The sequence below is a fragment of the Helicoverpa zea genome, chromosome 4, assembly GCF_022581195.2.
Source record: "Helicoverpa zea isolate HzStark_Cry1AcR chromosome 4, ilHelZeax1.1, whole genome shotgun sequence".
Taxonomy (NCBI): Eukaryota; Metazoa; Arthropoda; class Insecta; order Lepidoptera; family Noctuidae; genus Helicoverpa; species Helicoverpa zea.
This window is the reverse complement of record NC_061455.1, coordinates 6,550,809-6,574,297: the sequence shown is the minus strand read 5'-3', so window position 1 is coordinate 6,574,297 and position 23,489 is coordinate 6,550,809. Positions and strand designations below refer to the sequence as shown.

The following is a 23,489-nucleotide window of genomic DNA, read 5'->3' as shown; positions in this document are numbered from 1 at the left end:
TGTAGTGACAACAGGATAAAATATGAATATAGCCTAGAGTGTAAGGGAGATAACAAAATTTCATGTTACAAATATAGGAATTCTCTTCAGTTTGAAACGCATCCCAATGACGTCAATCTTCCAGTCAAATTGACATTTTATATTGATAATAAAAAGTAGTCAAGTGCGAGTACGAGTGTAGGAAAGTATTAAAATGATAAAGTTATAACTTGCAGTTAAAGGTAACGGATATCTTCGTAAATATTTTAGTTAATACTATAAATTTAACGAGATTCCCCTAGCATTCTTAGACAGATTTATCATACACACTATAATCAATGCGAATCCAACAAAACGCAGTCCGGACCATTGATATTTCTGTTTCACTCGTGTCCTGGAAGAACTACTTCCCGTAGGTACATGGATTAAAAGTAGCCTTTATTTTACTCTGATATGCAAGCTATATAGATCTGATATTATAATATGAAAGAGGGGAAAAACACGTAATACAAACGTGATACCTTCGTGTTTTACTACCTCAAAGCGTTGCCGCTGAATAATAATATTATTCATATTATGTTCCCAGCCTAGCCATGTGTGTATAACAATATTACTTAATCAATTATTGAAGTATTATTTTATTAATAATTGCTAACTTTTTAAAATTGAACACTTTTTTGTTGAAATTGAACTCGTGGAAGTTGGTAGTTGAGTTGACGTCACACACTCAGCCCGCCAAAGTGGCTGCGTTTAAAAGCTTGAAAATAAATAGATTTTTTCAGCATCATAGTTTATATTTTGGATTTCTTTTATAAGATCTTCACTAAACATGCTACGGGAGCTTTGAAAAGTAAGTAAAAATTAAAAGATGTTCATAGTAAACTTAAAAACCTCGGAGCCACATTCCTGTTGACAGTATTGTCATAACTGTCATAAACTGTTAGGTCATCGAACTGTCATCTGTCAAGTTGTATTGTTTGAGGTTATAGTTATGACTAGTTATAGTTAAAGTAGACGATTTTTTCAGATTTTGAAGGATTATTTTGCTGTCTTAAAAGCATTTCACCTTAGCGATGGATACAGTAGTAAAGGGATTGCTTGATGAAGAAGAGGAAGAGAAGAAGGTTATTTCAAGTCTATTTTCTTTAGATACAAACAAGTTTTTGGAAATACGACATTTGGAGTAGATTAAATGTTTTTACGGAGCTATGGATTTAGTATTTTTAATTCCAGTTTTTCTGTTATTTCAGGGATTAGTTATTTTTGGTAGGGACGTATCTAAAATACCATGCTTCAGAGAAAGTTTCTTGTATGGTATATCTACTGGAGTTGGCGTGGGTTTAGCTGCCTTCATAAAAACATCGCGACCTATGCTATCTCAGCACATAGGCTTCGGAACATTTTCAATGACTACCATGGTATACTGGTGTTACTGTAGGTATGCTTGGTCTAAGCAACGATTTGATGCACAGCTTCTACAAGACGCATTAAAAGATAAAATCATGTATGAAGGCACAGCAGTAGAAAGAGAACTGGAACAAAAAGGTGTATTGAAATCTGCATAAGAAAAATATTCAAGATTTTTATTTTCTGTCCACTTAGCAATATGTAGGTATGACAATAAGTGAGTAATCTATGATGTTATTTATCACAAAATTCACAAAGATGTATAGTATTTATTGACCAGTAAAAGCCTTAGAGATAATATTAAATCAATGTCATGATAGTACGAAATAACAAAAGTGAGAAGCGGTGCACTATGGGAGCCACGTTTATCATGGATAATTGTGGAGAAATGTTTTTTTAACGCTGTCATGTCATTTTTATACTTGTATTGTCAACAGTATAACATATTGAGTACTGGTAGGTCACTTAATCTAAAAAAAAAATAACCAACTATGTCAAAGTACTTGTTGAATGTACAGAAAATATAATTTTGAGTACCCACATAATGTTTATAAAGTACTTATTCTGATTTTATGAATTGAATATATGTTATTGTACATATATATACAGTGTAATATAATATAAATAATTAATATACTTACAGATAAGCATAACAATTAATTAAATAAAGTCTGTGCATGGGCTAGCCGTATTCGAAGGTATAAACGACGGGTAGAACGTTATACCCAGAATCGTATGTTCCAGAGTGATCAAAGATGGGTATATAGAACTTGGGAGCGACCTGAGCAATACGTGATGGACGGGAGCCGGCCGGATGATGGTGCCACAAACACGTTTTGGCGCAACCTCTGGTCGACGCCCGTATTTCACGAGGAGGGTGACTGGACACGTGATGTTGAACGGAAGTGTGAACAAATACCAGAAATGGAGGAGGTCAATATTACCTCCTCCGACGTAGCCTGTGCAGTTCGTCCGATGCAAAACTGGAAATCACCAGGACCGGATGGACTGCACAATTTCTGGTTAAAGTGGCTGCAAAGTTCACACCCCTGTTTAGCATCACAGTTTCAGTCATCCTTAGAAGCCGGGTCGCTCCCACAGTTTCTAACAACAGGAGTTACCCATCTGCTCCATAAATCAGGCAGTACCGCGGAACCCAAAAATTATAGACCGATCACTTGTTTACCGACGGTCTATAAACTTCTTACATCTATTTTGAGATTAAAAATAAACCAACATATTGAAAAATATTCAATTATGTCAGTTTCTCAAAATGGATGTAAGAAGGGGTCCCGTGCTACTAAGGAGCTGCTCCTCACTGATATGGTCATCAGCCAACAGGTTCGACGATCCCGAAAGAATTTGTCGACATGTTGGATAGACTATAAGAAGGCCTACGACTCGGTCCCCCATGCATGGCTTAGGAGGGTACTGGAGTTGTATAAAATAAATACAACTCTACGCGCCTTTCTTGCGTCATGTATGGAGCAATGGAGAACGGTTCTTCACTATCCAGGATGTAGACAAATTGAAGGGACCGGCGATCCCATTAAGATCGAGCGGGGAATATTCCAGGGTGACAGTTTGAGTCCACTTTGGTTTTGCCTGGCCTTGAACCCTTTGAGCACATTGCTAGAGGGTTCGGGGCTGGGCTATCCTTTGCGGAGAGGGGGTCAGGTTATATCCCATTTACTTTATATGGATGATCTGAAACTGTTTGCCACTACAGAACTGCAGCTGATGAAGCTACTGAAGATCACTGAAAAATTCAGTAGTTGCATCAGGATGGAGTTCGGTGTGGACAAATGTGCAGTCATGCATGTAAAGCGAGGGGGAATTGTGGAATCTGAGGGAGTACAACTCTCAGATTCCATAAACCTGAGATCACTCTCCGCAAACGATACATATAAATACTTGGGTATGGCGGAGGGGTTAGGCATCAATGTGGCTGTCATGAAACAGTCATTACGGGAGCGTTTCTTTGGCCGCCTGAATAAGGTCCTAAAAAGTTCCTTATCAGGCGGCAACAGGGTTCGCGCCTATAATGGTTGGGTCATGCCAGTCCTGATGTACTCCTTCGGCATACTCAAATGGACTCAAACTGAATTGGATGCCTTGGATAGGAGAGTCCGCACACTGCTGACCGCAGAACGAATGCATCACCCACGATCGTCGGTGATGAGACTGTACATCCCACGGAAATGTGGAGGCCGAGGCTTTTTAAATGCAAAGACGCTCCACAACCGTGAGGTGTGCAGTCTCAGAGAATATCTTCTCAAAAGCGACGTGGGTATGCATCGTGATATGGTAGCAGTGGACAAAGGACTCACCCCGCTATCGTTGGCAAATGAGAACTGGCGCAGACCTGTGGTACTAACTACCCATGATCGCAAGGAGGTATGGCAGAGCAAACAGCTACATGGACGCTTCTTCGGGGCTCTTCATGGCCCCGATGTAGACTTCAATGCGTCCGTATCTTGGCTACGCTTCGGTGACTTGTTTGGAGAAACCGAAGGGTTTGTATGTGCAATTATGGACGAAGTTATCCTTACGAATAACTACCGGAGATATATCGTGAAAGACGGGACGGTTGACATATGTCGGGCATGTCACCATCCGGGTGAGTCTATCAGACATATTATATCTGGTTGTTCTCGTTTGGCTAATGGTGAATATTTGCACAGACATAACCAAGTGGCCAAGATTATCCACCAGCAGCTTGCTCTGCAATACAACCTTGTAGACCTTGAGGTACCGTACTACAGGTATGCGCCCGACCCAGTTCTCGAAAAGGACCATATCACGTTGTACTGGGATCGATCTATCATCACTGACAGGACTATTGTAGCCAATAAGCCTGATATTGTGGTGATAGATCGATCAGCGCGCCGCGCGATGATAGTCGATGTCGCCGTTCCGCATGACGAGAACCTTGTGAAAGCTGAGAAAGAGAAACAAATAAAGTATCTCGACTTAGCGCACGAGGTTGTCGCCATGTGGAGTGTTGACACGGCTGTTGTTGTGCCGATTGTCGTTACGGCCAATGGTTTAATAGCCAAGAGCCTCGACGAACACCTCAGGAGGCTCTCGTTGGGCGGCTGGATCAAGGGACTGATTCAGAAGGCAGTACTCCTTGATACGGCACGTATTGTGAGGAGGTTTCTGTCTCTGGGACCCTAACCACCGGTACCTTGGACCCTGTGCCCGATATCGGTGGCAACCTATTTTTTATATTTTTAAATGTTTTTTATTTTTATATTTAATATTTAAAAATGTAAATTATATGCTTGAAAATAAATAAATACCAAAAATTAAATAAAACTTAGTTCAATGACATTTTTTATGAAGTAGTTTTAATGATATGTTTGAACTTTGTTTAGTAGTGTGAGATCATTCTAATCAGCAGTCTTCATGATAACAGAAACTAAACAAGCAGATTACAGCTATACATTATGTAAATTGTGCACTTGAAGACATTGTATGTTATTTTAGATTTTAGTGTAGGCAATAAAATGTTACATATTGAAATTGTATTTTTTTTAATTTCCTACAATTTTGGATTAATTGCCAAACAAGCTTAGCTTTTCGAAAGCCTTAGTACTTTCCTATTTACACTAATTGTAGGTTGTATATTTCTTATTTAAAAGAAAATTGTCACCAAGAATAGCCTCGAAAATATTAATTACCCAAATTATTATTTTTTATTTACCTCTAACTTTTGGTAAGCAATGCAGTTATTTTTTTCCTAGCTCATCTATTGGGCATTACAGGCGCGACTTTTAATCAATATTGTGCAACGTTCAAACTAAAGCAGACATGCACACCTAATTATGAAAATAATTATCCTAGTTCACTAACTGGTTTTAAGTAAATCAATATTTTGATACCCATTAAAAAAATAAAAATAATGTAGACATTATCTTGAACTTATATGTAAGTATAAAATTCTCGCACTTAATTGTTTAGTACGGTCGCGATTCTACGTCAGTGAGACGAGAGCGGCACGTTGTATCGGACGCCGTCCCTGCTATTTATTAAGAAACCGGTTACTAGTATCGACTAAATCAATGCGCAAAATATACAATGGATTTGATAAGCAGATTGATACCTGAAGATGCGCAAAGGACTTTGGTGTTCTTCGTCAACGGGAAAAAGGTGAGTTTTATATTCAAACAAGATGTATTTTTAAGGTGTCCTACCTTCCAAACATGTTAAAAAATTAAAAACGCTATAACAGCTACAGAGAAAATTATGATTGCAAATTAAATTCTACTTAACAATGGCTTGTGCCTTGTTAGCCATGAAATTATAGTCCTGTTGCAGTGTCGGCGTCTCTTATTTGCAAGGCAATCTATTTCTCTATTTCATTATCATTTAGCAATGTAAGTGTAATTTTCAATGGGAACAAATATAATGACCACCATAAAATGCTTTGATACCCTTAGTTTTGCAACCAGAAAAATCTACTGAACACCAGAAAAATAAAGTCTAAAAATGTAATAGTACCAGCTATTTTAGTCACGACTTCACTTTAAATTGTATTCGACCACCAAATTTAGTAAATGATCACCAACTCTTGACGACCAAATTAATGTATTATTTTTGCCTAAATAAGTCACTGTGATTGCCATAAAATGTAGGCTTATTATCAAATAAAGTATTATGATGCCATATTAAGTTATGTGTCCGGCTTGCAATGCATGCGTGAGTGTCAGTATGACGAGTGACAGGGGAAAATGGAAGAAAATGACATATTGCGCCGACCCCAAGTAAAATTGGGAACAGGGCAGGAGAAAGAAGAAGAAGAATGTGTTTCTCAATACACTCCCTCGAAAACACACTCTTATCGCACTGTTTAGAGGCATGCAATAGACAATTTTCCACCCTAGTGCAGGAAAAGGGTCCCCATAATGTAATTACATTTATTGTATCAGGCCGAACTTATTTTTTTGGAGTCAGTTTACTTAAACAGGATAGCAAGATGTAAAAACTTTGATTATCATTTTATATTAAAACGCTGGTATAATTTTGATGATCATTCACTACTTTTGGTGATCATTTACTACTTTTGGGATAACAATGATTTATTTGGACTCATTTTGCTTAAATAGGATAGCAGAATGTAAAAACTTTGGTTATCATTTTACTTTAAAATGGTGGTTTAATTTTGGTGATCATTTACTATTTTTGGCTTGCGCATGATTTATTTTGGAGTAATTTCACTTAAATGGGATAGCAAAGTGTTAAAACTTTGGTTATCATTTTACATTAAAATGCGAGTTTCATTTTGGTGATCATTTACTATTTTTGTCTGCTATTTGTTACTATTTCTGGTGATCAGTTAAACATAAGCCATTTTCAATTTTGTATTTACGCCTACTTTATTGTAGGTTACTTCAATTAAATGAGTTAGGATTTTTATTTACCTACCTACCTACTTAACTATTTAAGTAAATGCCTTTCTATTAAGTATGTAAAGTGCCTACATTTAGTTAGCGATCCTTAGCGATCTTTCTTAATTTTTATGAGCAGCATCAGAAAAATTGGGATTACCCTAATAAAAGAATGCTGCGATGTTTACATTGTAGACACCTAACCACCTGTTTGCTAGGTAATCAGGTACCTACCACATGTTTTGCTAAGCAGTGGTGATGCGAGTGTTGATTACCTCCACTCTGCTAGGGCTAGGAAATATTAAACCTGATAAAATGGGTCCTATATTTTGAAATAAGCAAACAACAGTGTTCATCTACCTATCTATGTAGGTAGCTGTTTCCGATATTGATGTTTTTAATTAATAAGTGCAGTTCTTTTAAATATCATACTAAAAGGTGGAAGGTGTATTCGAGTAAAGGAAAATTATTACAAAATTAATAGATAACCAAATAAAAGGGGTCGACCACCAATCTAACCCTCATGTGGCTGATATCCGCATTGTGATAACCCAAGTTGTAAGTCGTAATTATATAATATGTTTTGTTGATGATTCGGAGCCAGATTTTCGTATGAAGCTGTTTTGTCCATTGTCTATAAACCGCAACTCGTCAATAATGTTAGAACAATTTAGATTTGTGCTTGGTGACAACCTTGATCAAATACTTACGCAATCGTGTCAAGCGTCAGGCTAGATCGAATTACATTGTGTTTATATGTCCCCTTTCACTTAAATACTTCACCACCATTCTTAATACCTTTCAATTATTGCGATAAATGAGGATACCACATCTGTCGCTATATCTTCAGAATATGTCCTACCTATTTGCTTATTAATTCCCACCTCCAATTCCAGGTCGTAGAAGACAATCCAGATCCAGAATGGACACTACTATTTTATCTTCGCAAAAAACTTCTGCTAACGGGCACAAAATATGGATGCGGAGAAGGAGGCTGCGGTGCATGCACAGTCATGGTTTCTCAATATTTGAAGAACGAAAATCGTGTCAAGTATCCTTTAAAACAAATTAACAATATTATAGGTAATTTCGAGCTTCCTCACACAGCCCGGCTAGCTCAGTCGGTAGAGCATGAGACTCTTAATCTCAGGGTCGTGGGTTCGAGCCCCACGTTGGGCGCAACTTTTTTTGGGTTTTTTAAATAATTAATCGGACAACTCTACTTTTATTTTTCACACATTATAACATTTAAATGTGTTTATATTCATCTGATGGCAATATTTAAATTAAATAATTAAACATCTTGTTAAAATTATGTTAACCTTTATAGCCTTCAACCTTAGACCTGAGTTTGTTGCGATTGCTTTTCACTACAAAGTGCGTTAATTTTATCAGAATAATAATTATGTTTAATACATATATTAGAAGATATCAATTAATTGATATAACATCCTTAACTATGTAATATTTCGAATAGACACATTGCGGTTAATGCATGTTTGACACCTGTTTGCGCCATGCACGGCTTAGCAGTCACTACCGTTGAAGGGATTGGTTCTACACAAGAACGCTTGCACCCTGTCCAGGAGAGGATTGCGAAAGCTCATGGATCTCAATGTGGCTTCTGTACACCCGGCATAGTAATGTCTATGTATGCTCTACTTAGAAACAAGGGCAAAATTAATTATAGTGATATAGAGACGGCCTTACAGGGAAACCTCTGCAGATGCACTGGTTACAGACCAATCATTGAGGGGTTCAAAACATTTGTAGAAGGATGGGAAAGGCATTACTGCCGTGAAAGTGGAAGCACTTCTTGTGCAATGGGCGCTGACTGTTGTCGAAATAAGACAGCTAAAAATAATGATGCCGAACTGTTTAATAAATCTTCATTCAAACCATACGATCCTTCTCAAGAACCCATTTTCCCACCAGAACTAAAGATAGATGCCAGTTACTCGGAAGAGTATCTATTTTTCGCTGGAGAACATGTTACATGGATACGGCCAAAAACGCTTGATGGTTTACTCAAAATAAAATCCACCGATCCATCTTCAAAAATTATTGCTGGCAATAGTGAAATAGGAGTAGAAGTTAAATTTAAAAAGAAAGTCTATCCAGTGTTGCTGTATCCATTAATTATATCGGAAATGAACTTTTGCACTGTATCGGATCAGGGTATTGTAATAGGGGCTACAACAACGTTAAATGAATTGTCCAGTTTTCTCCAAAAACAAATTGATGAAAATCCCACTAAAGCGAAAATATATGCAGCAATAAAAGAAATGCTTCATTGGTTTGCTGGTGATCAAATCCGTAATGTGGCGTCTCTTGTGGGTAATATAATAACAGCTAGTCCAATATCAGACTTAAATCCCATCCTGATGGCATGTTCCGCTGTACTGAACATTCACAGCAAGAGTAGGGGTGAAAGAAAAGTTATTGTCGATGATAATTTCTTTAAAGGATATAGAAAAACTGGACTCGACGATGACGAAATTGTCGTATCTGTTGAAATTCCGTTCACCAAAAGTCTGCAATATTTTAAAGCGTATAAACAAGCTCGACGAAAAGAAGACGACATTTCTATAGTAACGTCTGCGTTCAATGTTACCTACGATCCAATTACCAAATCAGTATTAAATGCAACATTATGTTACGGTGGTATGGGACCCACTACTATTTGTGCTAAAGCTACTTCAGAATTAATTAAAGGAAAAGGATGGAATAAAGAAATGCTAAATGTAGCATTTGAATCTCTAACAAACGAATTGCAACTAGATATTTCAGCGCCTGGAGGAATGGCCGATTATCGGAAATCACTCTGTTTGAGTCTATTTTTTAGGTTTTATTTATATGTGTTACAAAATATCAACCAACCTAACACTTCTGAGAACATGAATGTGAATGAAGATTTTAGCGGTGTTGAAGAAATAGCAATAAATCATCCATGCAGTTCACAATACTTTGAAATTAAGAATAACGATCAGGTAGCATCAGACGCTGTTGGGCGACCAATAACACATACGTCAGCCCTTAAACAAGCCACTGGTGAGGCGATATATTGTGATGATATTCATCCCGTTACAGGAGAGCTATACTTAAAGCTAGTTTTCAGTACAGAAGCACATGCAAGAATTAAATCAATTGATGCTAGTAAAGCTATTTTGGTGCCAGGAGTAAAAGCATTCCTGTCTGCCGCTGATTTAGATAGAGAATGTAATAAATTGGGTCCTATAATAAAAGATGAAGAAATATTTTCTAGCAAACTGGTTACTAGTCGTGCTTGTGTAATTGGAGCAGTCGTGGCTAATTCAGAAAGTGCAGCTAGGAGAGGAAAGGATTTAGTAGTTGTTAAATATGAGCGCATAGAGCCCGTTATTGTAACGCTCGAAGATGCAATAACGCACGGTTCATTTTTCTCCGGGTATCCACGGATTATTCGAAAAGGCGACTTAAATGAGGCACTTGCAAAATCAAGTCATGTTGTAGAAGGACACGTAAGAAGTGGTGCACAGGAACACTTTTACCTTGAGACTATTTCTGCTTACGCTATAAGAAGAGAAGATGAGCTTGAAATTACAGCTACAACACAAAACCCAGAGGAAGTAGCAGTAAGTTTAAACATTTCACAATTTGAAATGCAATAACTTGTCGTCCGAATAAATGATTTACCTAAATTATTCATTTTTTTTTCAGCATATAGCTTCGGCAGCACTTCGAATACCTAACCATAAAGTTGTTGCTAAAGTTAAAAGGGTCGGAGGTGGTTTCGGTGGTAAAGAAACAAGAGCTACTATATTGGCTATACCCGTTGCTATAGCGGCATATAAGCTAAAGACAGCTGTTAGAGCTGTACTAGACAGGGATGAAGATATGCAGGCTTCTGGGTATAGACATCCTTGTTTGATCAAATATAAAGTAGGATTTACCGAAGACGGAAAAATAACTGGTGCTAAATTTGAGATTTATGGTAACGCAGGCAATTCCATGGACATATCTTGCTCGGTAGGGATGGTTTTAATTCTATTTGTTAAATATAAGATCTTTTAACTATATATTAATATGTATTAATAAATAAATGATTGCAGATGATGGAAAGGGCGATAGTGCACGTTGACAATTGCTATTTCATACCAAATGCGGAGGTACATGGATATCTTTGTAAAACCAATATGCCTTCGAATACAGCATTCAGAGGCTTCGGTGCTCCTAAGGCAATGCTCGCTGCAGAAACCATGATGCGTCATATAGCTTCAACATTAGGAAAGACTTATGAACAGATAGTTCAAATAAATCTTTACCAGGAGGGTGCAATGACACATTTTAACCAGAAGCTGACGTACTGTACTTTACCAAGATGTTGGAATAAATGTATTGAAACTTCTCATTATTGGAAGCGGAAGAAAGACGTTGAGGAATTTAATAGGTAAATAAATGAATGATTAGTTATTAAATAACTTTGACGTGAAGCTACTTTATATTTAATAATAACATGCTTTCTTTAAACTTTTTGCAGGCAAAATAGATGGAAAAAGAAAGGGCTCAGCTTGGTTCCAACTAAATATGGTATATCTTTCCAAACCGATGTTTTAATGCAAGCAGGTGCACTTTTGTTGGTGTATAAAGATGGATCTGTCCTGCTTTCAATAGGAGGAATAGAAATGGGTCAAGGACTCTTTACAAAAATGATACAAGTTGCGTCACGAGTGCTTGAAATAGATTACACGAAAATTCACATTAGCGAAATGTCGACAGATAAAGTTCCAAACAGTTCTCCAACTGCTGCAAGTATCAGTTCTGATCTTTATGGCATGGCAGTTGTAGAAGCGTGTAAATCGTTGAAAGCAAGGCTAGAACCATTTAAAGCAAAAAATCCGACTGGTAAATGGGAAGACTGGGTCATAGATGCTTGGGTGAATAGAGTACAATTATCGGCCACTGGATTTTATGCTGCTCCAAAGATAGAATATAACCCAGAGACGAATTCCGGAAATCTATTTGAATATTTTACTTATGGAGTGGCTTGTTCTGAAGTAATCATCGATTGTCTGACGGGCGATCATCAGGTCCTTCAAACAGATATCGTTATGGATGTCGGAGAAAGTTTGAACCCTGCCATAGATATAGGACAAATAGAAGGTGCTTTCATGCAAGGGTATGGCTTTTACACATTGGAGGAAATGGTATTCTCAGCTAACGGGGAAGCACTTTCACGAGGCCCTGGAGCATATAAGATACCAGGATTTTCAGACATTCCGAAAGTGTTTAACGTTTCTTTGCTCAAGGGTGCACCGAATCCACGTGCAGTCTATTCATCAAAGGTAATTTTCTTCTAAGTTTTTTTGTAGCTATATGAAGGGAAGTTGTAAGTTACGGTGTTTCTGGTAAAAAATATTCTGTTTGCCATATTACCATAATAAATTACTCGAACGTTTATTTCAGGCTGTGGGAGAACCGCCGCTATTCCTTGCAGCATCAGTATTTTTCGCAATCAAAGAAGCGATAAAGGCAGCTCGGCTAGACCGTGGAGAATCTCCAGACTTTGTGCTGGATTCACCAGCAACATGCGCTCGAATTAGGATGGCTTGTGAAGATCTGATTACTAAACAGGTATTTGCTATATAAATACTTATCTAAAGAAAATTTTCGTTTATGCAGACTGAAGTAAAAAAATTAACTAAAATTACCCTTAACAATAGACGTGGGCACTTAGGTACCGAATCCTTAATTTTCCAACATTTTGGCTTAATACCAGAGAGTGCCACAAGGCAGCATCACGTCGCCCTCGCTTTTCGCATCAGCTGTTGGTTTATTTTTTTTCGTCTTTTTTTTTCTGTTAATACGAAATTTAATAAACAGGTAAGTAGGTACTTATCTGCGTGTAGATTAAACCTGATTTTATAGGTTTATCCATATCTGTTGTCGCTAGGCGCAGCAATATTGAAATGATAATAACCTTTACTGAAATGGTGCGACTGTACTTACCTAAACCTACATTTTTCTATATACATACCTAATTGTTTCAGGTGAAACCTACAATAACCACCAAAGGAAAACCTTGGAATGTTATCGCTTGAAGATCTGCATTCAATAAATATTGTATAGCGGTATATTATACCTAATGATTAAGTCTTATTCACTGTTTTGAGAACTATGATGTAAATATGTTATCACTGTATTTGATGTTACATAATTTCAGTAAATACTGATACTGCTATTTTTAAGAGCATGTGTGTGCTACATACAAAACTTCGCAAAAAGATTAAAAAATACGTACATAATATATCTATTGCATGTTTTAATGTAGTGTTTTATTTTCCTATTCTTCCGGTTTCTTCCGGTAAAAAAGAAGACCATTTTTACAGATAAGAAAGGAGGCATAGATTAATTCTTTTAACTACTTAAGGGCTTCACTAAAGAAATGAAAGTAAGTAATTGGAAGGTATATTGCTTATGAGGAGACATTTTCACCTGGAACAACGAAGCCCTAACGCTTATAACATTAGTTGAATAAAACATTTTGTTATCATCTTAAATGAATTGTTTCTGATTGAGCCTCGATTAATAAAATTATTAGGTACGTTTTTATATACTGCGTAAGAATACCTATAAAAAAATCAATACATAAGCATTAAAGTCAGCTAGGTACCTGCATCGAATTACCTATTTCGCCTTCTGTTGCGATTAATTGCAGCTTAAACTAATTGTTCATTGACAAGTCACAAAAAAGAAACACGACAATTTTTTCAGAAAGACTCCGTGTTAGAAGAGGCTTGTGCCCAGCAGTGGGACGATAAAAAGGCTGTAACAGTATTAACAGTAACAGAAAGACTAAGTTTAATTTGTTATTAAGGGAGAGAAAAAATAATAAGCCAAAACGCTAGTTAGGCGAATTATTTTTGAATATCGAGGCCTGCATTTCTACCGTATAAGACTTATTAACCTTATTAAGTATTTTGTACCATGTTCAAGACCAACAAGCTCTAGGTGACAGGTAGCAATTTATGTGACCTATGCGCCAAGTGCAGGAAGTGGGCATCGAGTTAATAGTTGGTCCTGTGGTAGGAATAGCTATTTTACTATTTGACCTGGGAGTACATACGTAGTAAAAAAATCAAATCGGTCTGATTAAACAATAGAACAATTTGCATCTAAAATTGGATAGGCACTTTCACAGGCTTGTATCACTAGTGCAAAAGGACACAAAAAGTACCAAATTAATCTTCGAATATGACCTACAGATACAGAGAGTAATAAATATGTATATGCCCATTCTATATGCAGTTACGTTGCCGAAAGTACCTAAGTATAGCGCAACGACAGTGGGATCGGCTAGTCTGGCGATTGTGTGATGTCTACGAGTTTGAAACCTAATCAACGGTGCAGTGATTTTGCTATAATGCACCAGCAAACGTAAGCAGGTTTCAAGTTACTTGGAGTAAAATTTATTATGCAGGTAGAGGAAAATAATGTTTAGTCAACAATCACTGTTTTGCATGTTTTGACCAAAGCTATAAAGAAGGAAGTTTGACCCAAAATGGAATGACTCAAGTAGGTACATAGCTGGCACGGGGAAAAGTTATGATATATCTTTACTCAAGAAACTGCCTGCTTTTAGGTAAAAAAAAGTTTTTTATGTTCCTGGGACAACAATTCTTCTTAAACATTTACCTAAAGGAGCGTAGAATTTACGGGACATGTTTTGGCATAGGTAGCTGGTTATTTTGTTTCACTGTCTTTTCGTAAACCAATACATGTTAATTTAATGTTTTCTTTAGAATGTATTGAAACACATATTATATTTCCTGTCACGATCATATTTCCTACAAAGTAAACATTGCTTTATCAGCCTTAATGGTCTATTTGTTACCTTACCAAGTGCTAAAGGGATGAGTGGTCCCAACTTTGATTCGCGATAGTTTGGAAAAAAGTAGAAATACCTGAAAGATAACTAAGAGAATTGCAGATAAAAAAATGGTGGCTTCTTATAGTTCAGGCAAATGTTCTTATTCCTCATTTTTTGTTGGAATTAGATGGACAGTTAGGTACGGTTACATAAATAAAAGGTTTGATTATAAAAAGTTCAATACTTACATAAAAACGTATCGACATATCCGTGTAGGAAGTCATTAATTTTGCACTGATGTAATTCTAAATAAGGTAAATAAATGAAAACAACCTGATCTCGTAGTCAGTTTGTCTCATAAATATGTTGATTTGCCTATTTTTTATAGACCACCTGCCTCTTACAGGTTTTGATTTCGTTGTTTCTAACGAGTTATTAACGACCTCGATGTATCAAGTTCATTTCGTATGATTATGAATACAGAAAGATTTCACAAGTTGCTCTTTTTATAACTTCAATAATAAAGACTGTGGAGATAACAAGTTGTTTATTACTGGTTGTCTGTCCATGTGGATGTACCGCGCTCGAGGCGGATAACAAGAGGCAGGCAGACGACCACGCGACCATACATCATACATCGTCACTCGCCAGTTGTGTTTCGAACCGCCATAAAGTGAGACGTGTCACCATCTTACATACATTCATTATTGTTTAATCAAAAAAATAAGATCCTCGCGACGATGGGTCTATTGAATATAGAAGAGGAAAGCGGTGATATATGTACGGAGTTGGTATTCTTTGTTAACGGGAAAAAGGTGAGTAATATTGAAGCATGTGACGAGATAATATCTAAATTAGTTTTAATGTTTGCGGAACAAAAGATCACTTATAAACGTTCTCTGATGAAGTGTAACATTTTTTAACTTAAATAATTTCTTATTGATTGCATGAACATATTTTTTTCGGTAACGTAATCATTACCACACAGTGTTTCATCGCAACTCTTATCGATAAGATATTCAGAGTAAATACATGTGATAGATATACTTAGCCGTATCCATAATAACAACATTTATTGCATGACAATTTTGATCCAAACTGATCTTATCCGAGATAGTGATGAAAGTCCCGGTTTGTAATATTGCGCGGTTCTTTAGTCAGGGATTAACGCTGGTTGTTATTCATACCCACTTGGAATTGCAAAAGGAAACTGAGCTGATATACACGGAACAGGTTATTGAGTAAGATCCAAACACATTTCTTTTGGAAATGAAAGATTTGGAGCCTTGAGGTTCATAATGGCGAATACAATTCGCTGCTAGTGGGTAAGCGGAAGATGGAGATTCTGCCAATTAACGACGGATGGAATTACTTGATTATTTGTAAGCACAAGCCAGTTTTACGAGCTCACAGGTGTCAGCATATCTTATTTGACTGCATTCCTGATGTTAATATCGAAATGAATTCTGAGGTCAAGGCCTCTTTCGAAATTTTAATAAAGGCTCTACCCACAAATCGAAAAAACAACATTGGAATTAAGTCCTACATGGAATAATTTCAAGACAATTTGTATCTAATGTTAAAATATAACAGTGCAGTCTCATTAGTTAGGTACTTATGTTAAAAAATGATTATCATCAAACTCTTGTGTTTAAACTATCTGCGCCACACAACTGTGTTTGACCACGTGTTTCTTCATCAATTAAGATGAGTCTTCCATAAAGACAAGTGTTATTTGTATTAGGATACAGTTATGATCAATTAATTTAATAGTAATAGGCACTGTTAGTCATCCCATGGTTAAGTATATTACCTACTTTTAACCATAGACTGACTGGTATACCTACCTACACTCAGTAACATTTTTACTTTTCCTAAATAATATATTTTTTTGTATTGTATCGTAATACAATTCTTGGGAATGATTATTTTTTTTGTGGGTAGGACTCGTGCTTAAGATTATTTATGAGTGCACGAAGGATTAACTCACGGTGCAACTGAATTCGCAAAAATAGCAGCTCCAGAATAAATCATCAGAATATATTAAATACGACGTACAAAATTGCGTCATGCTTTGAGACTTGTTATTAGCTCAGAATGTTTAAGGAGGGTCGTCGGCATGGCCCTGATAGTACTGACCTATTACGCCCTCCTGCTTCCAATCGTAATAATAACGATATGACCCGTATTCAGTAATTTATATTATTATATTGTTTGCTCGCTAGAAAGGCATTCATTTATCATGTGTGATATGATGTACATACCTAGTGTTGCTGTGCATTATTCACAAGGAACTTACGATGACTTTGCCAAAACAGACCTGGGGCCCGATTCTCCTAATTTTACTTAAGCGATTTACCCACGATTCACGTTCGACTGAGATCCAATCCCGACTCAATTACGATTGAAGCGTATGTGGCATTCCGCTATTTTTTCTTTGAAATTAACGTTTTTATCCTTTTCTGTCATTCAATAATGAATCATATTGTCTGCAAATGATTTACGATTGCAATATGATTGTAGAGCAAACTACCGTATAGACCAAAATCACCAAAATAGCAGACCAATCGCAAACCAATCGAATGTCGTTGGAATACGATTGGTCTTATATTAGTAGCAGAATGCCCGATATGGTTAAAACTGCTATTGCGATCATATTGCGATTCAATTTCTATTCGATTTTGACATTATTAACTTAGGAGAATCGGGCCCCTGACTGAATATTATTTTTGCCGCTACTGAGTCAATTTAATTGATTCGTAGATCTGATACGAGTCTTGTATTAAGCTTGTTTCATGGCTGTAACAAAATAACTCTGTGTTTGAGAGTAAATAGTCCATAGAGATGGATGTATATGTATCGATATTTATCTATGTATAAGCCGGCAGGCACATTGGAATATGAATAGCTACCTATGTAGGGCTGCCATCTCGAATTTCGCCAAACCCGGACAAATATTAAAAAAACCCGGACATTTGGCGTAAATCGCATTTTCCCCCGAACGAGTACGATTTTTTTTTAACAATATAATACCTAATTTGTAATCCATTTACTATTATATAACATATTAAATTCAATGAGTGCTTCCTTACATGAAAAGTGTCCGGGTTTTCCCCGGACACATAGCAGGTAAACATTCAATAGCAAATATCCAAGGATCTAGGCGTAAATAACATTAACACAATCAATAAAATATATTGTTAAATTTTAATTGCCTCGTATACCTACCTATTAGCTATTTATTTGTGATTTGTAAAAACGTAATTAACGACAGGCCTATAAAATATTGCATAAAGCGCAACAACACGTGAAGTGAACAACCAGTTTTTGCCGAAACATCATGACAATTACTTTGTGCCTATCCGATCTGTCACAACATTCCTTCACATGGACCGTAATTTTCCTGAATACATACATAAACGGTTTTTTGGCACTTGATATATTTTATGTTGTCACGATAGAAAAAAAAAATCTTAATTTGTGGTAATTCTGAAGTGATTTCCTTTGGGAAGTGTCATATCAGTAATATCTATAGTTATCATGACATGTTTAACATTTTCAGGTAGTTGAACCCAATCCTGATCCAGAATGGACGCTACTCTGGTATTTGAGGAAGAAGTTGCGTCTGACAGGCACCAAGCTGGGTTGCGCTGAAGGAGGATGCGGGGCCTGCACTGTTATGATATCCAAATACAACCGTGTTGAGAAGAAAGTCTAGTATCCTTTTAAAAGCGTCAATTCAGCGAATCCTCTTTCCTAATAGAGTGAGCTAAAGCCGAATCCCGAAAAAGATTCAATAAGTTTTCACGCCTTTGTAGGCTCGTTTAGAACTTCATCGTGGATAGATTTATAGCTTGTTTCGCTTTGTTAATTTGGAATAAAACGCAGATAGACGAAGATCGCTATTTGCGTAAGTTACAGTTTGTTTATTGATAATTTTAAAGTGACTTGTTGAGATAACAGTATCACTGACAAGTGATATTATTGCTTGTAAAGTTTGAGATGTTTATGAAAGCAAAATACGTAATTAGATCATGTATTCGCACAATTTGCTTTAATTGATGATCACTTAAGACATATAGCAACAAAACATACCAATTTCATTTTCAAACGACTTTCCATTTCCTTAACTCTATAACTCAGCCACCTGGCAGTGAATGCATGTCTAGCGCCTGTGTGCGCCATGCATGGCTTGGCAGTAACTACAGTTGAAGGCATTGGGTCAACGAAAACTAGATTACACCCAGTACAAGAACGCATAGCTAAGGCACACGGCTCACAATGCGGATTCTGCACGCCAGGAATTGTCATGTCTATGTACACTTTACTTAGAACCAACAGTACTATTTCATTTAGTGATATGGAAGTCGCTTTCCAAGGAAATCTTTGCAGATGTACAGGATACAGAGCTATTATAGAAGGATATAAAACCTTCATAGAAGATTGGGAGACACAACGCATCTCTAATGGGTCTACCAATGGTACACAAAATGGTCAAAACAATGTATGTGCTATGGGTAAAGACTGTTGTAAAAACAAGACTGATAAAGGCGAGGATGCAAGCGAAACAGAATATATCTTTGATAGATCCTCATTTTTGCCATACGACAAAAGTCAAGAACCCATATTTCCACCAGAGTTGAAGCTGTCATCAATTTATGACGATCAATATTTGGTATTCAAAGGGCAAAAAGTTTCGTGGTACAGACCAAAAGAATTAAATACAATTTTGAAATTAAAGAAAACTTATCCAGATGCGAAAATTGTTGTCGGAAATACTGAAGTTGGAGTCGAAGTAAAATTCAAGCACTGCGTTTACCCTACCATAATAACGCCTAACTCCATACCAGAATTAAATTCGATCACCGAAAATGAAAATGGGTTAACAATAGGAGCCGCAGCTACTCTAATGGATATAGAAAATAATTTGAGGAAGTACATAAAAGAGTTGCCCAAATATAAAACTCGTTCTTTTGTAACTATTGTAGAAATGCTTAACTGGTTTGCTGGCAAACAAATAAGAAATGTTGCAGCTATAGGTGGAAATATAATGACTGGTAGTCCCATATCAGATTTGAATCCGATTTTAATGGCCTTAAAGGTTAAGCTTAATTTGGTGAGCGAAGATGGTGGACATCGGTCTGTTTTGATGGATGAAACATTCTTCACTGGCTATAGAAAAAATGTTGTTAAGCCGAACGAAATTCTATTGTCTATAGAGATTCCCTATTCGAATAAATACCAGTACGTTACAGCATTTAAGCAAGCCAAGAGAAGAGAAGACGATATCTCAATTGTCACCGCAGCAATCAACGTCGAATTTGAAGATAACAGTAATGTTATAAAGCACCTTAACGTGGCTTTCGGTGGTATGGCTCCTGTAACTAAATTGGGCACAAAAACTAGTGAAGCTTTAAAGGGAGAAAAATGGAACGAAGCTATGTTGGACAAAGCTTTTTCATCATTGATAGAAGAATTTCCATTAAGTCCTTCTGCTCCTGGAGGAAATATACAATTTAGAAGAACTTTAACAATGAGTTTGTTCCTCAAGGCTTACTTAGCAATAGCTAAACAAATGACCAAAGATTACATACATGAAGATCTTATTATTCCATATCACAGCAGTGGTGCTGACCAATTTCATAGTGATGTTCCAAAAAGCGCTCAATATTTTGATTTAGTTGGAGAGGAACAAGTTAAAAGTGATGCTGTTGGAAGGCCACTGACACATATGTCAGCATTTAAGCAGACGACCGGAGAAGCAATATACTGTGATGATATTCCTACTGCAGAAGGTGAGCTCTATTTAGCATTTGTTCTCAGCACAAGAGCTCACGCTAAACTGCTTTCGGTAAATGCTGAGAAAGCCTTGAAAAAACCAGGAGTCGTCGCATTCTTTTCTGCTAAGGATTTAACTACTGAACAAAACGCTATCGGACCTATTTTCCACGATGAGGAATTATTTGTAAGTGAGAAAGTTACAAGTCAGGGCCAGACTATTGGTGTTATCGTAGCACAAGATCAAGCAACAGCACAAGAGGCAGCTAGAATGGTAGAAATTCAATATGAAGATATTCATCCAATTATTGTAACAATAGAAGATGCTATTGAAAAGAATTCATTTTACCCACAATTTCCTAAAACGATCAGGAGAGGAGACGTACAAAGCGCCTTTGAAGACAAGAACCATATTATAATAGAAGGTCAATGTCGAATGGGCGGTCAAGAACACTTTTATTTGGAAACTCATGCTGCTTTTGCGATTCCAAAGAAAGAAGATGATGAATTAGAAATATTTTGTTCCAGTCAACATCCTTCAGAAATAGCGGTAAATATTTCTGATATTCAATGTTATATTCTTAATACTGTAAAATATTTTAAGATATCTCATGGGTAACTTTCCCTTTCAGAAATTAGTGAGCCACATATTGCATGTCCCCATGAACAGAATTGTGGCTCGTGTAAAACGTATGGGTGGTGGATTTGGTGGCAAAGAATCTCGTGGTATGCTAGTGGCATTACCTGTTGCATTCGCAGCTCATAAACTTCAGAAGCCAGTCCGATGCATGCTCGATCGAGACGAAGATATGATGATGACTGGCACCAGACATCCATTCTTGATCAAATATAAGGTGGCTGTAACTCCAGAAGGCAAATTAATGGCTGCACAAGTAAATATTTACAACAATGGGGGATATTCTATAGATTTATCAGGCCCTGTGAGTATAAGAAATCTTATCATTATTATTTCATTTTTCGTTACAAAATTATCGTAGATATGAAATTAATCGAACGTTTCCAGGTGGTTGAAAGAGCTATGTTCCACTACGAAAATGCTTATTTCATTCCGAACGCCGAGGTAACCGGACACGTTTGTAAGACCAATTTGCCATCAAATACTGCTTTCCGAGGATTCGGTGGTCCACAGGGTATGTTCGGTGCCGAGAGTATAATTGAAGATATCGCATTTAAACTTGGCAAGAGCTCTGATGAGATCCGCAGACTTAACTTGTACCAAGAAAACTCAATAACCCACTACCATCAAGTTTTGGAGAGTTGTACTCTGCAAAGATGTTGGGACGAATGCGTACAGAAAAGTAAATTAGCCGAAAGGAGACTGCAAATCGAAAAGTTTAATAAGTAAGTTTTATATTTTCTTTTGAATTTATTTTCCCAAAAAGATGTTAAACCCTGACTACGGACAAGATTTACCAACTATTTTACCATTTTTTTTATATTATACTTTCTTGATTTCCAGGGAGCACAGATGGAGAAAGCGTGGTATAGCAATTATTCCAACGAAGTTTGGTATTGCATTCACGGAAAAGCTACTCAATCAGGCTGGAGCATTAGTCCTAATATATGTAGATGGATCAGTTCTGTTATCCCATGGTGGAACTGAAATGGGTCAAGGTCTTCACACAAAGATGATCCAGGTTGCTTCTCGTGCACTAGGAATTGATGTGTCTAAGATTCATATTAGTGAAACTTCAACGGACAAAGTGCCCAATACTTCAGCAACAGCTGCCAGTGCTGGATCGGATTTGAACGGCATGGCTGTCCTGCAAGCTTGTGAGACTCTTGCAAAGAGGCTGCAACCATTCAAAGAGAAGAATCCCAATGGTAAATGGGAAGACTGGGTGCTATCAGCTTGGATCGACAGAGTTAGTTTGTCCGCTTCAGGCTTCTACGCAACTCCTGGTATTGGTTATAACATCAATGAGAATTCAGGAACACCTTTCAATTACTTCACATATGGAGCTGCATGTACAGAGGTTGAGATTGATTGTCTCAGTGGTGACCACAAAGTCATAAGAAGTGATATTGTGATGGATTTGGGTGAAAGTTTGAACCCAGCAATAGACATTGGTCAAATTGAAGGCGGGTTTATACAAGGTTACGGTTTGTTCACATTGGAAGAGCTGATCTATTCTCCGAATGGTACTCTGTTTTCAAGAGGGCCTGGTGCTTACAAAATTCCTGGTTTCGGCGACATTCCTCAAGAATTCAATGTATCCTTGCTCAAAGGAGCTCCAAATCCGAGAGCAGTCTACTCGTCAAAGGTGAGCTACTAATCCGGTCTGCTATATTTATCCAATTCAAATTAACTCTGTTCTTTTAAAGAATACATCTAAAACAATCCTTTTATATTTTCAGGCTGTGGGTGAACCACCACTATTTTTGGCGGCGTCCGCATTCTTTGCGATAAAAGAAGCAATAAGAGCGGCGCGGGCCGATGCTGGCGTATCTTTAGACTTCCAGTTGGAGTCGCCCGCGACTTCTGCCCGTATTCGTATGGCCTGCGAGGATCATATTACTAAGAAGGTAAATAATTTATTAAGCAGAGAACATACGAAATTGGTATAATTTGAATGTTCCGGATAGAGATTATTTTTGACCCAGATTTCTTTAACGTGGTTTCATATTCGAGTTTCAATTAGTAAGGTCATTTTTTATGGCCTTTTTACAACCACGGAAAATTTAACTCATGTTTTTTGTTTCAGTTGGACCAACCAAAAGCAGGCACCTTCGTACCATGGAACGTCGTCCCATAGTTTATCGTTTAAAAAAAAAATGTCTACACAAGCCAAAACAGAGGTTGTGAAATAGTTGTCTATCTCATCTAAATGTTATTTAATGTACTTTTAATTTATATTTTAATAAAACAGGCTAAAAGCAATGTCTGTTTAGCATTCTTGTCTTAAATATAAATTCTTTATTTTTTATAGAATATATTTATTTTGTTATGTAATGTAACAGAATATTTTTGCAAAAATGTTTAGTTGTGCAAACAATATACGTTATTATTTTTAATTTGAATGTCTTTTTTTATCTAATCTCTATTAGGTACATGTAGTGAC

General features: G+C 36.8%; 3 protein-coding genes and 1 non-coding gene across 4 annotated transcripts; all 4 read left to right on the top strand.

The window, feature by feature from the left end:
- Positions 1–2: 2 nt before the first annotated feature.
- LOC124629497 (cytochrome c oxidase assembly protein COX20, mitochondrial) lies at positions 3–2,044 on the top strand. The gene is made up of 3 exons (XM_047162885.1): positions 3–221; positions 1,007–1,103; positions 1,230–2,044. The coding sequence occupies exons 2-3, from the start codon at positions 1,053–1,055 to the stop codon at positions 1,542–1,544; spliced, it is 366 nt and encodes a 121-aa protein (XP_047018841.1). The 5' UTR covers positions 3–221; positions 1,007–1,052; the 3' UTR covers positions 1,545–2,044.
- A 3,305-nt stretch (positions 2,045–5,349) lies between these two features.
- On the top strand, positions 5,350–13,080 carry LOC124629494 (xanthine dehydrogenase-like). The gene is made up of 8 exons (XM_047162877.1): positions 5,350–5,541; positions 7,676–7,830; positions 8,257–10,393; positions 10,479–10,787; positions 10,871–11,208; positions 11,299–12,103; positions 12,225–12,392; positions 12,809–13,080. The coding sequence occupies exons 1-8, from the start codon at positions 5,470–5,472 to the stop codon at positions 12,857–12,859; spliced, it is 4,035 nt and encodes a 1,344-aa protein (XP_047018833.1). The 5' UTR covers positions 5,350–5,469; the 3' UTR covers positions 12,860–13,080.
- Trnak-cuu lies at positions 7,886–7,958 on the top strand. The gene has a single exon. It is a non-coding gene; the product is annotated as a tRNA-Lys (tRNA).
- Positions 13,081–15,240: 2,160 nt separating the features above from the next.
- LOC124629498 (xanthine dehydrogenase) lies at positions 15,241–23,442 on the top strand. Its single transcript, XM_047162886.1, has 8 exons — positions 15,241–15,443; positions 18,191–18,345; positions 18,772–20,956; positions 21,039–21,347; positions 21,431–21,768; positions 21,887–22,691; positions 22,786–22,953; positions 23,133–23,442. Exons 1-8 carry the CDS (start codon positions 15,369–15,371, stop codon positions 23,181–23,183), a joined length of 4,086 nt encoding a protein of 1,361 aa, XP_047018842.1. The 5' UTR covers positions 15,241–15,368; the 3' UTR covers positions 23,184–23,442.
- The last annotated feature ends 47 nt before the right edge of the window (positions 23,443–23,489 follow it).